Below are 15,908 nucleotides of genomic sequence, written 5' to 3'. Positions count from 1 at the left end.
GCGGTGTGTATGGCCCACTGACAGTCAGGATCAGCTTTGGGAGATGGCTCATTCTACAGAATGTTGGTTCCAGTTTTCACAGTTTTGTGCCAAGCATTGAGTAGTTTTCATCTTGGCAGAGCTGGACAAACTACAGCTGGGATAAAAGTCCCTCTGGGGTGCACCCCTCTATCCTGGCTCACCTGCAGCCAGGATGTTCCTAGTAATGGCTGCACGGCCAGGAGGACCAGACTTCTTCCCGGCCAGCCAGATAACTATTGAGGTGTGAACTCTGCACTCCACACGTAACTTCCCTGTGCTTCAAGCATATGCATGAATACTCGACATAGAGGGTCTTTTTCCATGCCATTGATTTTTGCAGTGCAAATTTGCCCCGCGGGACTGGAGCATGGCAATTGTGAGATGCATGGAGCTAAGATAGTGTCTAAGACCTTCGATAATTATTGATTTGTCCCTCCATCTTCCACAAAAACCATCCCCCCTTGCTACAATGAATGTTGAAGTTGGCCTGCTCGATGGACGGACGATCATGTGTATTTTTAATGAGTCAAAGTGGAGCTACATTATTCTGGTAGTTCATGGCTCGAAGTGCTCTCCAGCAAAGTGTTAGTTTTGTTAAACGAGCAAAACCTTTGAGAAAAACTTCCATATCTACTACAACCTGTGTCCCCAGCTGGGAAGACGGGAATGGTGATGAGGTACAACCAATGTTTACTTAATATTTTGAAGGTTTTTTTCCTGATTCCCAGTCGTTTGGTGATGGCGGCTCTTCCAGATTCATGTCAACATCCATTTTGTTGCTGTACATCGATGCAATATCACCTTGCTTGTCTTAGTTTTTAATGTCATTGTAAAGTTTTTCAAATGTGAAATGTCAAATATTAAATACACAAACACCCTGAATAATAATCATTACAGAAATGAAAAATGAATCTGTGATATTAAATTTGTCTGTGAGCAGATTTTTCTGATACAGAATGGAAATGGCAGCTTCATCTCCACCTGGTGCTGCCATGTTTGATTCTATGGAACTAGTTCATGTGGTAAATAAATGGCAGTCATTGTCAGGGTCGTTTTACACTTTGTGAGATTTCCTGCTGTTTGATTCTGGGTACAGTGTATACCCCATTTCCTGTGACCATTAAATGTTTGACACAAGTACGAGACCCTGTGAAATCAAATCTCAAACCTTGTGATTGTCATATGTTGCTGTCATTTTCAGGGATTTGAAAATGGTTTATTAAAGGTTATGGGGAAGCCTGGCAAAAATAACTGTGTGAGTATATGAGAAATTCTGTGGATGCACACGTACCTGGTCACATGACATGTCACATGACCTGTCAAATGATCACCCAGCTACCAAAGTATTCACTTTCACAGTCGGCTTTCAACACCCCACAAGTCACGCCTGTGATACATTCTCACATCACATGATATGTATTACTAGCCATGTAATGATGTCATTTATATGTTGTCTCAAACATTCAAATAATCATGACATTTCTAAAATAAGACTGAAACTCAAACTGTCTCCAGTAAGTCAATTATACATCAGTGTTTCATGATGCGCAATCAAATTTTATGTAAATTGTTCTCATCAATTGTAAATCAGTGGGGTTTTTTTGTATACTGTTTTAGAACTAAAAAAATATACTTTTCTATGAATTAGATTGTTAATGTGCATTGTAGTAATGTCATTTCATGAAACAAGTTGAAAATTGGAGACTTGTACATCACACTAACAGAATGTCTAGCAATGCATGAGAATCTAAAATATTCAAGTCGTGAAAACGTCAAGACTGTAACGTCAGGGAGTACACATGAGCTTCGAAGACCGCGATTCTCTTGCGTTTTCACTGACTCATGGGGAGCACCATCACATGACAAGATAAAACTCACATGCTAGCAACACCGCATGTAGATATACCAACTGCTGTTGGTACACCACCTTACAATCAAGCAAGCGCAATTAACACGTTGATTGCATCAGCCGACTTGCAGTAGCATCACATTGCACGTTTCTATTCTTGCAGGGATATGAAGGGTCACTTCTCAAGGTCACCAACAAAAATGGCAAAAACACATCAGTAAGTATTCACTGTCACTGAGAGTTACCTCCCCTTTAATGCAGACTTTTGAACTGTTCAGAAGGAAGTCTTTGAATGTCATTTAGAAGTGAAAATACATAAGAATGAAGATTTTTATGGATATCAACTTCTTTATGAGAGAACACAACGTTTCGGAGTTAACGTTTCATCAGATGAAGGAGCAAGCATTAACTCCGAAACGTTGTGTTCTCTCATAAAGAAGTTGATATCCATAAAAATCTTCATTCTTATGTTCAGAAGGAAAATGTAAAATTTGTATTTTGCCTGCGTATGAAGTTTGAAAGGTCTAGCAAAGAAAGGGAGATCACTCAGGAAGGCTAAATACAAGCAAAGGTTCACTTGTCAACCTGTTCTGTAAATAAGCAGGAAACTTTGTGATGTATTTGTTCTTCCACGATTTCACCCATATACTAGTGTAAACTGATAAGGGAGCGCTTCACCATAAAGAAGCAAGTGTCAAACCAACAAGGCAACTTTTGTCACCTCCAGGTGACACATACCTTGCTGAACATAGCTGTTCCCTTATTACTTTCCATGAGTATATCTGCTCTCTATGAACATTTTGTGTTGGATGTTTGTTGTTAATGTCGTCTCCATCTGTCAGCCTTTCTTCAAGATGTCCTTGTTTGAATGTCGAATTTCAATCTGTACATCTTTTGACAAGTGCTTGAAGATTTCTCATCAAAATGTTCATATATCAGTGTGTGCATGTGGGTGTTGGGGTTGGATGAAGCTGCCTACAATCACTGCATCAAGGCCCATGCATGGCATGCTAGGGGACTCATTGATGCATCACTCTTAAATGCAGTCATTGTCGATGAGCTTAACTGTATAACCTGTTTATGCACATTCAATTCCATCTGTAAACTGATTCTCATCAACGATCGGGTCTTTGTAAGGAAATTTGCCTTTCAATAGAGATCGTGCATTGTGTTTCAGTTTGAGATCAAAACATGACAGGAGATATGATATTTTCCTGGAAAGAGTCTTCATACAGTTGTAACTAGTATGTAGTGATACAGGTTGTACAGTTGGATGGGCATTGTGTTACAGTACAATTTGCAAACAAAACATTTGGGTATTATGTTCATTATAACGAGCCTCAGCGCGGCTGTGCCAGGTGAATGTTGACAGAGGGTTTACTGGGAAAACAATATGGTGGCAAAGGAGACATTGATTAATATCAATAGATGAAGTATGTTCGTACTCCTTAAGAACCTGATGAAGGAGTAAATATCTCAAACTTTGTATTTCTTATAAACAGAAGCAGACATCTATGAACTCTCTTTCTTACTTGTAACTTGAATGCCATTCCAAGGCAACAAGACAAGATGGTGGCGTAGTTCGCCATGGAATGGATGCTTGTTTCAGCCTTGTAGAGAACTGTTATGTGCAATAGTAGTGTACTGCTCTGTCCTGGTGTCTTACTGTTTTGTTCAGCTGTTAAGTATTGTTTAGTATGCATATTTCATGTCTTGTCTTCAGCTTCTTACTGTGCTACTGTTATCTTTAACTTTCCTTTTGACGCAGTCAATCTGTGAATGAAGATAGTGTGTGTTGGTAGACAGTCTGATGATTTTTGTGGTAAAATCAGTATGTTTGTTAAAGGAACATATCACCTTGAATTGCTTCATATTTGTTGGATAAGACAAAAACCTTAACCGCCAATCTTAACCCCAAATTCCATCCCATGTGCTCCAAACCTTAGACCCAAGCATCCATCCTCCAAACCTTAGACCCCAGCATCCATCCTCCAAACCTTAGACCCCAGCATCCATCCTCCAACCCTAACCCAAACCTCCATCCTCCAAACCTTAGACCCCAGCATCCATCCTCCAATCCTAACCCAAACCTCCATCCTCCAAACCTTAGACCCCAGCATCCATCCTCCAAACCTTAGACCCCAGCATCCATCCTCCAAACCTTAGACCCCAGCATCCATCCTCCAAACCTTAGACCCCTGCATCCATCCTCCAACCCTAACCCCAACCTCCATCCTCCAGGCCTAACCCAACCTCCAACCAATATCCTCCAGTTTCTTTCCTGCTAGCTTCAGCCTCCAACATGCATCTCTAACCCTAACCCCAACCCCTTAACCCCACAATCCTAAAACCCTAACCCCAACCCCAGTCAGAAGTAAACTGCTGGATAATAATGAAATCGATGAAATAACCTTGAACTAGATTTTTTGTTACTTAAATTTCTTGTCAATATCGAAATCCTTATTACAATAAAACTGTCATACTGAAAAATTCTAGTGAGAGGCCGAACTTTGATCAAATCCCTTTGATCTTAACAATGTATAGCTAATTACAGTCTCTAACATTTATCAACAGTAAATGACAAAAATAAAAGAGTTTTGATGGTCTTTAGAGTGTCTGCTACCAACTTGTATACAGACAGTCTTCATATGGTCATTTGAAATAAGACTTTGAATCCTTGCGATTGTCTGATGGTAAATTTTAATCATTTTTATCTATGAAACTCTAGTTAGATTTAGTTATATGTGACCTTTAGCAATATCACAGCAGTGTGACCAAGAACTGAGGCTTTCAGTGAACTGAACTGCTAATCTTATCAAAGGGAGTTTATGGGATAGCTTCGAAAAAGAACATTTTGACCAATGAAAGCCTGTTCCAAAATGGAAGTTGTTGTTCATCATGCAGGTCAATTTCAGGATGTGCTAATGCTTCTGTTTCTGGGCAAACGTCATCGTAGCAAGAGGAGAAATATGACAAACATGAAAAGAACAATCCCTACGAGTTCATGTTTTTTAAAAGAAATGTTGAAATAATTGTTGAAAGAAATATGTTATCTTATTAATTTGGCAAAGTGTTACTGGAGACTAAGTGAACGGAGATAAGGGACTAACATCTTGGAGATGATAGCTCACATCCTCTCAACTGCCTTAGCAGAATGACATTTTATAAGTTCTCCAAATAGTTCAAAATCGTATTATTGGAAGACAAATGTCACTGTTAATATCAGTGGGCCATTGGAGTAGCCTAGTAGTTAAAGCATTCCCACTTCACATCAAAGACCCTGGTTCAGTTCCCCACATTGGTTCAGTGTGTGAAGCCCATTTCTAGAGTCCTGTGCAGTGATTTTGCTGGAACATTCCTAAAAGTGGCGTAAAACCAAACTCACTGTCAGAATGTCAAGTAGCAGATGTTAAGTCATAATAATTGTTTCAAAATACTCTAAACATATCTTTCGTAAGTCATTACATATGCAGCATCTTTGTCCAGGTATTCATCACTGTGTGTAGCAGAAGCTGTAGCTCATTCAATAGAATACAAGACTACCTGGTGTTTGGTTCCTTGTGGCGGTGTTGATGTAGCTGTAGTCTCCGTGGTGTAGTGAACGTTGGTGTGTCTTTAACATTATGTTATACACCTTTAATGTAATTTGCAAAGTTAGTGGGCAAGGTAATTCAGAAATATTATTCTTACGTTACAATGCTAAAACCTCTTTTTCAACATTGGTCCTATTTTGTTTATGAAGTCTGTGTTCAGGATGATTTCTGTGTCTTTGTTCATGTAGTCTTGGACCTTAAAGCGCGTTAATTACTGTAAATACGTTTAAATTTTCAGCCGGTGGGATTTGTCACGTTCATATCCAGAGTGGCTGCTGAGTCTGCCAAACAGGACCTTCAGGTGAGACCTCATGACCTTGAGCTGAAATGGTGCAGTTCATTTTCAAATATAAAACCTGTGATGAACTGACGTATGTGCAGGCACTTCAATCAAAATATTGTTTCTGGATAACCTGTGAACCTCGGGGAAGTGACCTCCAGCTTGTCGTAAGCAGCGAGTGACAGGATGAAGTTGTGAGGTTCTCTCACTAGGTTGACCTGTGTCATTGTATCCAGGTTGTGTAGATTGATGTTGCATAATCAGGGCCACAGGGAAGGGGTATACAGGGGTAATGTATGCCTAAGGGCTCAGTCAAGTGCACCATAAGATTTCAAGCTTATGCACCTAAATACCTTTGTATGTCTAACATTTATGAAGTTTAATAGCTGAAAAGTTGTTTAATATTACAAAAATATGTCAGCACTCCTTTAGAATCCTCAGTACACCTCCACTTGCAGGATGAGTGTCAGTAGCCTAACCCCCCACAAAGCTTTTAGGAATCCTGCATGATGTTGATTACTGTATTGTCAGGACCAGAATGTTGACAGACTGCCATGATTGGGCTTTTACCATGATCATTATTAGGATGTTTTTCTTTCAGGGTGTAAGATTCGACCCAGACCTCCCCCAGACTTTGAGATTGGAGTTCGCCAAGAGCAACACAAAAGTGACAAAGCCTAAACAACAGTCTCCACAGCTGGCTGCCACCCACCCGACCATCATCCACCCCCTAACAGGACGTAAGTACACAACTGTCTTGCCTACATGTGCCTAGACACATCTACGCCAACCTCTCCCTGCAAGTTCACAAAAGCATCATTACATCTTGGGAATATCTGTGAGGGATGGAACCCAGTACCTACCCCCGAGACCACAGACATATCAACACAAACCTCTCCCTAGGAGTCCAGAAAGGCAACATTGCACCAGGGCAATACCTGCATGGGATAGAACCCAGAACCTCATACTTGTCTTCGTGTGGGGAATATTTTGATAGTTAAAACTGTGTGTCTTGGCTGCACAAATTCCCAATACGCTTGCAATAACAGTTACCTAGAACAGTTTCTTGTGCTTGTCTGGCTGTGTACAGAATTGCTGAAACACCCAGCATCCTGTGCTTGTCTGGCTGTGTACAGAATTGCTGAAACACCCAGTACCCCATGCTTGTCTGGCTGTGTACAGAATTGCTGAAACACCCAGCACCCTGTGTTTGTCTGGCTGTGTACAGAATTGCTGAAACACCCAGCACCCTGTGTTTGTCTGGCTGTGTACAGAATTGCTGAAACACCCAGTACCCTGTCCTTGTCTGGCTGTTTACAGAATTGCTGAAACACCCAGTACCCTGTCCTTGTCTGGCTGTTCACAGAATTGCTGAAACACCCAGCACCCTGTGTTTGGCTGGCTGTGTACAGAATTGCTGAAACACCCAGCACCCTGTCCTTGTCTGGCTTGGACTTACAGGGATGCTAAAACATCCAGTACACTGTGCTTGTTGAGCTGTGGGAAACATCCATTACCTCTGCTTGTCTCCCCTTCCTGATTGTGAGTTTGTGCCACATGACTTGGTGCTCGTGCTATCAGAGACCTCCAAACCTCTGTTCCCCCAGTTGATAATGGCGATTACTCCACTGAACCTGAAGACATTTACTCGCATGATCCAGCACACACACATAACAGTAACACCATTCTGTTTTCCTTAAGTATGACCTACTACTCTGTGGGGATTACAGGGTTGCCGAAACATCCAGTACTCCATGCTTGTCTGGCTGTGGGGATTAAATATGACAGTGTTGAGGTCAACACAGGCTGTTGTCAAGACACACGTGTCAAAGTTCAGTGACTCCGAACAGCAGAAAACCTCAAGGTCTCCATGGAAACATATCTTATATTCTTACGAGGATGACACTTTGATGTAAAATATGAATTTGTCGTTAAGGTTACCTTGAGTCAGTAGGTTTTAGCTTAATTTCCCTGCACTTACCTGGTTTTGTTTTTCATCATTTTGAGTTATATTTTTCATTTTGTCAACTGCTTTAGTCTCGGAGACTTGGGAGAGTAAATATGATGTTATATTTGTATTATGCTTTACTTTATTTATTAATACAAGAGCCAAATAAGGATTTTCTGTTGGGGGAATATGTTGCACACTGCTGGAACAGAGAAACTTTGTTTCCAGCTCCAGGAATATGTGCAACATTTGGCCTGATGCCTGTCACATCGCTGAAATATTGCTGATGTGGACTGAATGTGGTTTCATATATACCCAACATCCAGACACATGCCCACTGTCAGGCTAAAATATTGCAACAGTTGATGTCAGTTTGCTTCTCTATGCACACAGTGTACTTTGTTGCTAGATGTGGCTGTAATATTGCTGAAAAGGACTGTATTTGTTCTTCATCTATACTCCTCCATCCAGTGTGATTCTTGCCAACTCTGTTGCTGAAATATTGCAAGAAGGACTACATCTGTCCTTCAGATAAAACATCAACATTTAGTAGGACTCCATGCTCGTATGGCTGAAGTATGGCTGAAGAGAGACATCTGCATCTTCTTTACACCCTGACTTCTAGCGTGACATCCCATCTTGTATATTTGTGAATGTTCAGCACTTCATAAATCCATATAACATTGCTTTGCACGGACGTGCTTTACGTGTTCCTGCACAGTCTAAGTCTACTGATGGTCTCGCTGCTACTTACAGAACAACCTGTTTCATCTAAAGTGATGTTAAACGAAACACAAAAAGAATTGTCAAATCAAAAATATTGTGTTGTTACAATACAGTGAAACCCTGTTATCTTGGACCTATGCAAGGAATGATCATGGTTTGGAAAGGGACATTCATGTGGGTCCAGATTCAAATACAAACATTTCTCCATCAATCTACATACAAAGGGAGATTACTCTATAAATGTGTAAACAAAGGGACATTACTCTGCAGATCTATGTATAATGGGGAAACAACTCGTTTCATTCAAATAGACGTCAGTCTGTGTACAAAGGGACATGGCTTCAGGCCATGATTTGTATGTGGAGATTTCACAGGGAATGGCAGTGTGTGGAGTAGAGGGTTTCGCTGTACTGTGATCAAATTCTCATCAAGAACTCTTTTGGTACATTTTTGAAGAGTTTGACTTTGCCTTTGAATGAAACAGGTTCTGTCAGTAGGTTGATTTGATGCTACAAGGTTTGGTCAAACAGGGAGAGGCTGAATGTGCATGCTGCTCTTGGAGGCATACTGGTTTCTACTGTGAGTCCCAGGGCTCTGTTGAATGTGTGTTGAACATGTGTTGAATCTGTTGATGTATGGTATGATGTCCAGTCTCTCTATATAAGCACCAAATATAGTCTTGAATAGGCACTTTTGAACTACTTTGAGGCACTTAATAACAATAAGCACTTAGAAACTAAAACAGTTAATGTGGTAACAGTTAATTAGGGCCACAATATGAAGACTGCTCTTCTCTTTGACTGTTTCTGTCAAATACGGTCATTATTAGGTCCAGAGGGGCATTTTACTTACATGACTTTGGTTACTGCAGTGTATGAATGGTCAAATAGATGGCACCAACTTGCAAACTGATATTCACATTTAAAACTTACAACCTTTATGTTATTTGATTTTAAGGAAGGGATTTAACAAACTTGACATATGTCATATGTTGGCCTATTATTTAGCATTCTATGCATAAGATTTGCATGCAATAAGAAAACAATTTAAATACTTAAATACTGAATACTTACTGCAAATATATATAGTGTCAACCAACTTCATAGCTTAAAGTGACTCTAGGACAGAATTTGTGGTATTATTTAAGGCATCTGTTGTGATTGTCACAAATAAATTCACTTTGATCACCATCCAGTTAGGTGATCTGTTTTAACTTGCTGTTTAGTCAGGAAGTGAAAGTCCTTTTGTTTCTAAAATGACTTAAACATCTGACACAGGTTGAATCAAGATTTCACTTGGTCAAAATTGGTCATGAGATTTACTTAAATACTGAATACTGAATGCTTACTGAATACTGAATACTTACTTAATACTGGATACTTACTGAATACTTACTGAATACTGAATACTTACTGGATACTGAATACTGTTGACATGACTAGCATTTACCCTGGGACACTGAAATGTAGAACAAGCACTTTATGAATGAAATCTATTTTTGGAGCTATATGAAAAACTGTCTTTCTCATATATTGTGAATCAAATTCATGTTTTAGTTGAAATAGTCATATATGTATTGATCCGACTATCTGTGCTTATTACATCTGAATCTTACATAGCCTGTTTCAGTCATCCTTTGTGTATATTTACAAGTGGATCAGTGTCATTCAGTCTTTTGATAGATTAAAAATAAACATGTATAATATATTTGAACTGTATCTCATGTATTTTTACTAAAGGGCAGAACTTGAATAAACCATCGAATGGTGTAGAAGAAAAAATTAATAATTTATTTAAAAGCCCCAAGTGTCCATCAACAAGTGTTCGTTCACTGATGTTATGACACAGTTAATATCAAATACATTTAAAAGACAAAATAATAATGACGTACGTTTTAACAGTTTTTAGTGTTTTACAAGTTGATTAAATGTAGTTAAATCAATAAATAGTTTGAAAAGAAAAAATAATTATAAGTTTAGATGTTTTGGTTTTATTCTTCTTTCATCTAATTTGACATAAAACACATTCAGTCATTAAGTTGTGTTAATCCTGAGATCTGGGCAGCTTATACGAGAGAGATGTTACCAGTGTGTTTGCAAATGACCTCCTGTATTTCACTCACCCTACTAGCAATTCACGTGTGCGTGTCTTTTTTACCTTCACTTGCAGAAGAGTTAGGTGCCGCCTTTTTCCCGGGCTGCCCCGAAGCGTGGGCCCCTCACCCTCTTGCTCCGTACCCCGAACTGGCACCGACAGCGGCAGCGCTACACCACACTGCACTTATTCAACACCCAGCTCTAGCACAGGTACCGGTGCGGGTTAGTGTCTCCTGTCCTTCATTTATTGCACAGTGCAAAGAAACGAGTGGCGAAGGAGGCCGTTCGGTCGTCGGTCAGACGGTCGGTCGGACGTCAGTCGTAGTTGTTACTCTGTGATCTGTGTGACACTATAGATGGGGTTCTCACATTTTCCACCATGTACTGCACCTTAACATGTTGTCGAAACACTGTGACAGTCGTTTACATGTTTACATATCTTGTCAAGGTAGTTTGTGTTGGAGAGATGTTTAACAGAATGGAAGAATCCTGTATTTTAATACACGTAAGTTGACAGAAAGTGTTATGGTGTAATGTCAAAAGCTGAAAATCATTTCTCATATTTCAAAAAGACCAAGCCTGATCCTTAACTTGACCTCACAGTGTTTAAATAGATAAGTATAAACTTGCTAGGAAAGTGACGGCACTAGAATCGCTTCACTAACTTATTCAAGGGAAATACTTTTGGTATATTGTGGACCAGTCAAGCAGTCATGTTTGAATGCATAATTGTAGTCTGAATATGAAATTTGGGAAACAAATTGGTGTGTGAGGGGGATACACTTTAGGTGATGTAATATTACGGGGGCACTAAGCTGAATTCCAAATGAGCCCACATGAAACTACCCAAATTATTTCTGTTTGATGTAACTCTTTTAAGCACATTTAAAAGTATCAAATAGCCTAATGTTTGTAACTGAAAAGAGTTTGTTATGGTGATCATGTTTCCGATTATTTCAAATTACCCAATCAGTCCCTATTTATCTGTTTTTGTCAGATACTACTTCCCAAACACCTTGTCATAGTCACAGCTGTCACATACTGTTACCCGAACACCCAGCCATTTTCTAAAGGTGCCATGTACTACTTTCCTAACTCCTTGTCAAAGTGTTATAATCTGTCACATACTACTTTCCTAGCAACTGTATATTAGGCTGGTATGTTTCATGTGTTATATGCATGTTTCAGGTTGAAAACCATCAAGTTCTAGAAAGGTATACATAAGCACACCTCCCATATTTGACAATTCAGCTTAAGTTCAACTTAAGTTCACCATTTCCAAATTCCAGAACATGCTTTGGCAACACTTCCAAGCATGATGACAGTCCACTTCAAGTCCACCATAAGTCCACTCCAAGTCCACTTTTACTAAGCCACTGTGAATGCTCTGTGGCAACTTGAATACACGTGCAAATCTCACCTACTAAGACCACCTAGGCCCTGACACTGAAATGCTAACTCGAAGCACAGGCTCGCATGGTTTATATGGCAAACATCTTGAGTTATCTCCCTTGAATGGAAGGGCATTTCAATCATCTTTCATAACTAACTCCGTTTTTGGTTGCGATGTCTGATGAAGTGAATTATTTCTCTTTGTTTGCCCTTTTTTCAGTAAACACTTGTCAAGAGACACGTTCAGTACACATTCTGAAACTAATTCAGCCAATGGTCACATATATTAGCATGGCACTCAAGCAATTAAATGTAACTGCCTTCCATTACGGGTTCTTTTGGTGTAATAAACTTCCAAATATCGACTGTAAGTGCAGCAATGCAATTTGTTCCAAAATGTGAATTTTCTTTGTTTAATTGTTTTCGTTTACAGGTGTCAGTCATTAAGCTACAAGCTTCCATCTTTTGATGAATTCCCTTTCCCAGATTTTGTCCTGCAAGATAAACACAAAATTCCAAATGGTCCTTGTTCATTGTTGTATTCTTCTTGTGTGTAAAATGAGATTCTGTGTGACTTTAACAATAAGTAGCAAGACGAATGTTGTTCTTTGTTTATTCAGATTAATTCATGGTTACAGTTATGTCCGATAGATTTTGTTATAAAAAGCCCCCCAAAACAGGAGGTTTTAGTACATGGTAGTGATTTTGAGAAAGTATTAAATCAGTCTCCTGGTTTTAACATTTGTGTGATACTTCACAGTTCCATATTGTTTGCTTTGTCCTGTTGTACAATGTCCTTAACATGGGTTAAGTACCAGTTTGGCCTGGAAGGGTTCATCTCATGATGAACGCTGCACAAACATTCCTGGAAATGTTGAGAAAGAGCAAGGCAATGGTTGTTTAAATAATCTGCACACCGTTCAACCAGCTCATCTAACTCACCCTGAACATTCTGTAATGTTTCGCACAGTGCAATAAATGAAGAAATGGTATGCACACCTGTTAACCTTAAGTTAAACATGGACTGATCAATAAATAAGACCAGTCCATTTGAAGTTTTGGGGTCCAATTTAGAAAAATATAAACCGAAAATGTAACATTTTTACATTTTAAGGTGTGCATACCAAACATGTATTTCTTGTTTGTTTGACCATGTTTGTTTTTATGCAATGACTTTAACATCCTTGAAAGATGCACAGAGTTCAAGAAAATAACCTTTTTGGTTGTCATACCTGAAAAATGAGATTCCTTATCTCATTTGAAGAGGTTTGGCAAACCTTTTTGGACGGACAACACCAAACATTATTGGTTTCTTACCGGAGCACGTTTAATGAAGGTGACATCATGGATTTGTCAGTCAGGATGTAAAAGAATTAATCGTTAATTTATGAATGTTTATTTGTCTCTTAAACATCAAGAGGCATGAGTCTCTCACACTTTCTGTGTTATTTCAGAGGGACATAAGCAGCAAGGATGCATGGTCTAAGATAATGAAGTATCTAACCAGAATATAAGCGTTTATGGGATGTTTGGGACACGCGATAATATGTTATATATCACCCTGTTATGTTATATATGGGTCTGCATCACTCTGTTATGTTATATATGGGTCTGCATCACTCTGTTATGTTATATATGGGTTTGTATCACTTCATTATGCATTGTGTCATATCAGTATGGTATGTATAGGTTAATATTGTTCTCTCTTAAAGAGGGATGTATCAGTCCATTATATTATAAGTTGTCCACTGGTCATGAGGGGGCCGTGGGCTTATGTACCCTCAAGGTTTCTTTATGTAGCTCGAGCCCACAGGGAGTTATCTCCCTTTCCATCAATTTTTCCATCGCAAAACATCGGCAGTTTCCGTGCTTCATGCATGATTCAATGTTATTCGAGATAAAGAAGTACTGCCATGAAGCACCAGAAGAGTTCGAAATTCCCAGCGGTATACATTGAAAATAATACATCACCTGTAAGCCACAAGAAGTCAGGAATATGCTTTTTGTAGAACTGCAATGACACAGAAAGTTGAGGTGTTGCCACACCTTGTGGTTTTTGAAAACAGATAGATAACAGCTGTATAATTCAAGCCTATGATTGGTTTCCTGGCTGACAAACACAAAGATCACACCTTTATTGAAATCTAAAGAAGCTCAATATTCCAATTTGCCGATTATTTACAAGCAATTTGTCTACTATATCAGATTCAGAAAGCACCACCGCCCTGTGCAACATCTCCTGGCTCTGTATGGCAATACCAGGTTGGTTCAATCTCACACGCCCAAGTGGACCCTCTCTAGCAGCTATTCCTTAGCCATAAACAAACATTTCAGGTCTTTTCTTTTTTACATCAAAGTCAGATTCAAAATTTTACTTTAAAAATTATCAGGGCTTTTCCAGAACTGTTCAGAGATTACTGGCTCAAGATGTTTTGGCCATAATTCTTATGTTTCATAAATCTAGATGATTTCGTTGATTCTGATGGAATAACAGAATCTGTTTAAGGAATATTTAGAACATGTTTCCCTTTTTCTAAAACAATTTTATATTTTCTCAAATGTAATGATTTAAACTTAGTCCACTATATTCAGTGTCTGGACTGAAACCAGACCTACTGAAATTGTGATTAGATTTTTAGAATCATCACAAGAAGTTATGCCATTTCAAGTATTCAAATTATCTTACTTTGGGCTACCTGGAAATTCTAAATTGTATGAAAAAATGAATTATTAAATACCTGAATTTAGAATTATATCAGTAAGATGTTATGGAAAATGAAAAACCTGATTTTTTTGAAGAAAAGAATTTTGCAGTATGAAAAAGTAAACAAAAAAACGTGTTTAGATCAGAACTTGTCACGACTCAATGTCCCTGGATTGAAATTCAGCATTGATTGTTTCAAATAATGAATTGTCTGTTGGTATAAGTTCTTGCACTCTGTACAACTACAATATATAACTGAAGACTATGACTGTTTTGGTTTTTTTTGTTTGCTTATATTGGTACTTGCTTTGTTTTATGATGTGGCTCTAGTTTATATAGTGCTAAAGAAACTGATTTAACTGAGAAGTTTTTGTAGTTGTGAAATGATTGTGTGTTGCTTACTTTGAACCATAGGCCCATAAATTGCTTATAGAGATGAACAAGTACCTGGCATAGCTCCCAGTTTGTAAACCGTTACATATCTGTGTACAGTGTTAGTATCATATGCAGGAAATGTTTGGAAAGACATTTGTAATTTTACTGTGCCAGATATTTGTTGTTGATCTGATATTATGATGGTTAATCATGGCATTGTATTGATTTTCAGAAACACCACCACCACCTGTTCTCTCAAAACTCTTTTCCCCCAGTCCCAACTCCTAACTCCCCAGACCATAGATAGCCCAATGCCAACCTACTCCACCCCCCCACCCCCCAATCCCAACCCCCACCCCTATCCTTGAACATATCTCTGTATAGGATAGGTCTCAACACATATTGTATGGAGCCACTGTCCACCAAACCATGTTATTTTGTTCCCAGCTCCTGCACTTGTCCTCACAATTGCTGCCCCAACCCCAGGCCTCTGTTCAACCTTCACAATGAACAACCATCCACTGACCATAGCCTCTGTTCAACCTTCACAATGAACAACCATCCACTGACCATAGCCTCTGCTCAACCTTCACAATGAACAAACATCCACTGACCATAGCCTGTGTTCACACTTCACAATGAACAACCATCCACTGACCATAGCCTCTGTTCAACCTTCACAATGAACAACCATCCACTGACCATAGCCTGTGTTCACACTTCACAATGAACAACCATCCACTGACCATAGCCTCTGTTCAACCTTCACAATGAATGACCATCCCCTGACCAAAGCCTCTGTTCCACCTTCACAATGAACAAGCATCCATTCTCACCTGCTTCCAAAGGTAAAGTTGGAACAACCTTGTGGGTCTGTCTTACCTCCCAACCGACACCAGCTCGAGCTTGTGTGTGGTCTCCTCC

The 15,908-nt window shown here is 39.2% G+C and overlaps 1 protein-coding gene across 14 annotated transcripts in view; it reads left to right on the top strand.

Annotated features, from left to right (window-relative positions):
* LOC137259718 (protein couch potato-like) overlaps window positions 1-15,908 on the top strand; it is a 166,286-nt gene that overhangs the window by 137,893 nt on the left and 12,485 nt on the right. For 2 of the 14 annotated variants that reach the window (XM_067797308.1, XM_067797310.1), the window contains exons 3-8: window positions 1,223-1,276; window positions 2,034-2,087; window positions 5,702-5,764; window positions 6,345-6,483; window positions 10,587-10,735; window positions 14,111-14,167. In XM_067797308.1, the coding sequence (XP_067653409.1) occupies window positions 1,223-1,276; window positions 2,034-2,087; window positions 5,702-5,764; window positions 6,345-6,483; window positions 10,587-10,735; window positions 14,111-14,167 (516 nt within the window). The remainder of the gene's footprint in view (window positions 1-1,222; window positions 1,277-2,033; window positions 2,088-5,701; window positions 5,765-6,344; window positions 6,484-10,586; window positions 10,736-14,110; window positions 14,168-15,908) is intronic. The other 12 variants (XM_067797316.1, XM_067797318.1, XM_067797317.1 and 9 more) reach the window with 9 other exon arrangements.

This window comes from Haliotis asinina, chromosome 13, assembly GCF_037392515.1.
Source record: "Haliotis asinina isolate JCU_RB_2024 chromosome 13, JCU_Hal_asi_v2, whole genome shotgun sequence".
NCBI lineage: Eukaryota > Metazoa > Mollusca > Gastropoda > Lepetellida > Haliotidae > Haliotis > Haliotis asinina.
This window is presented reverse-complemented; position numbering and strand designations above follow the sequence as displayed.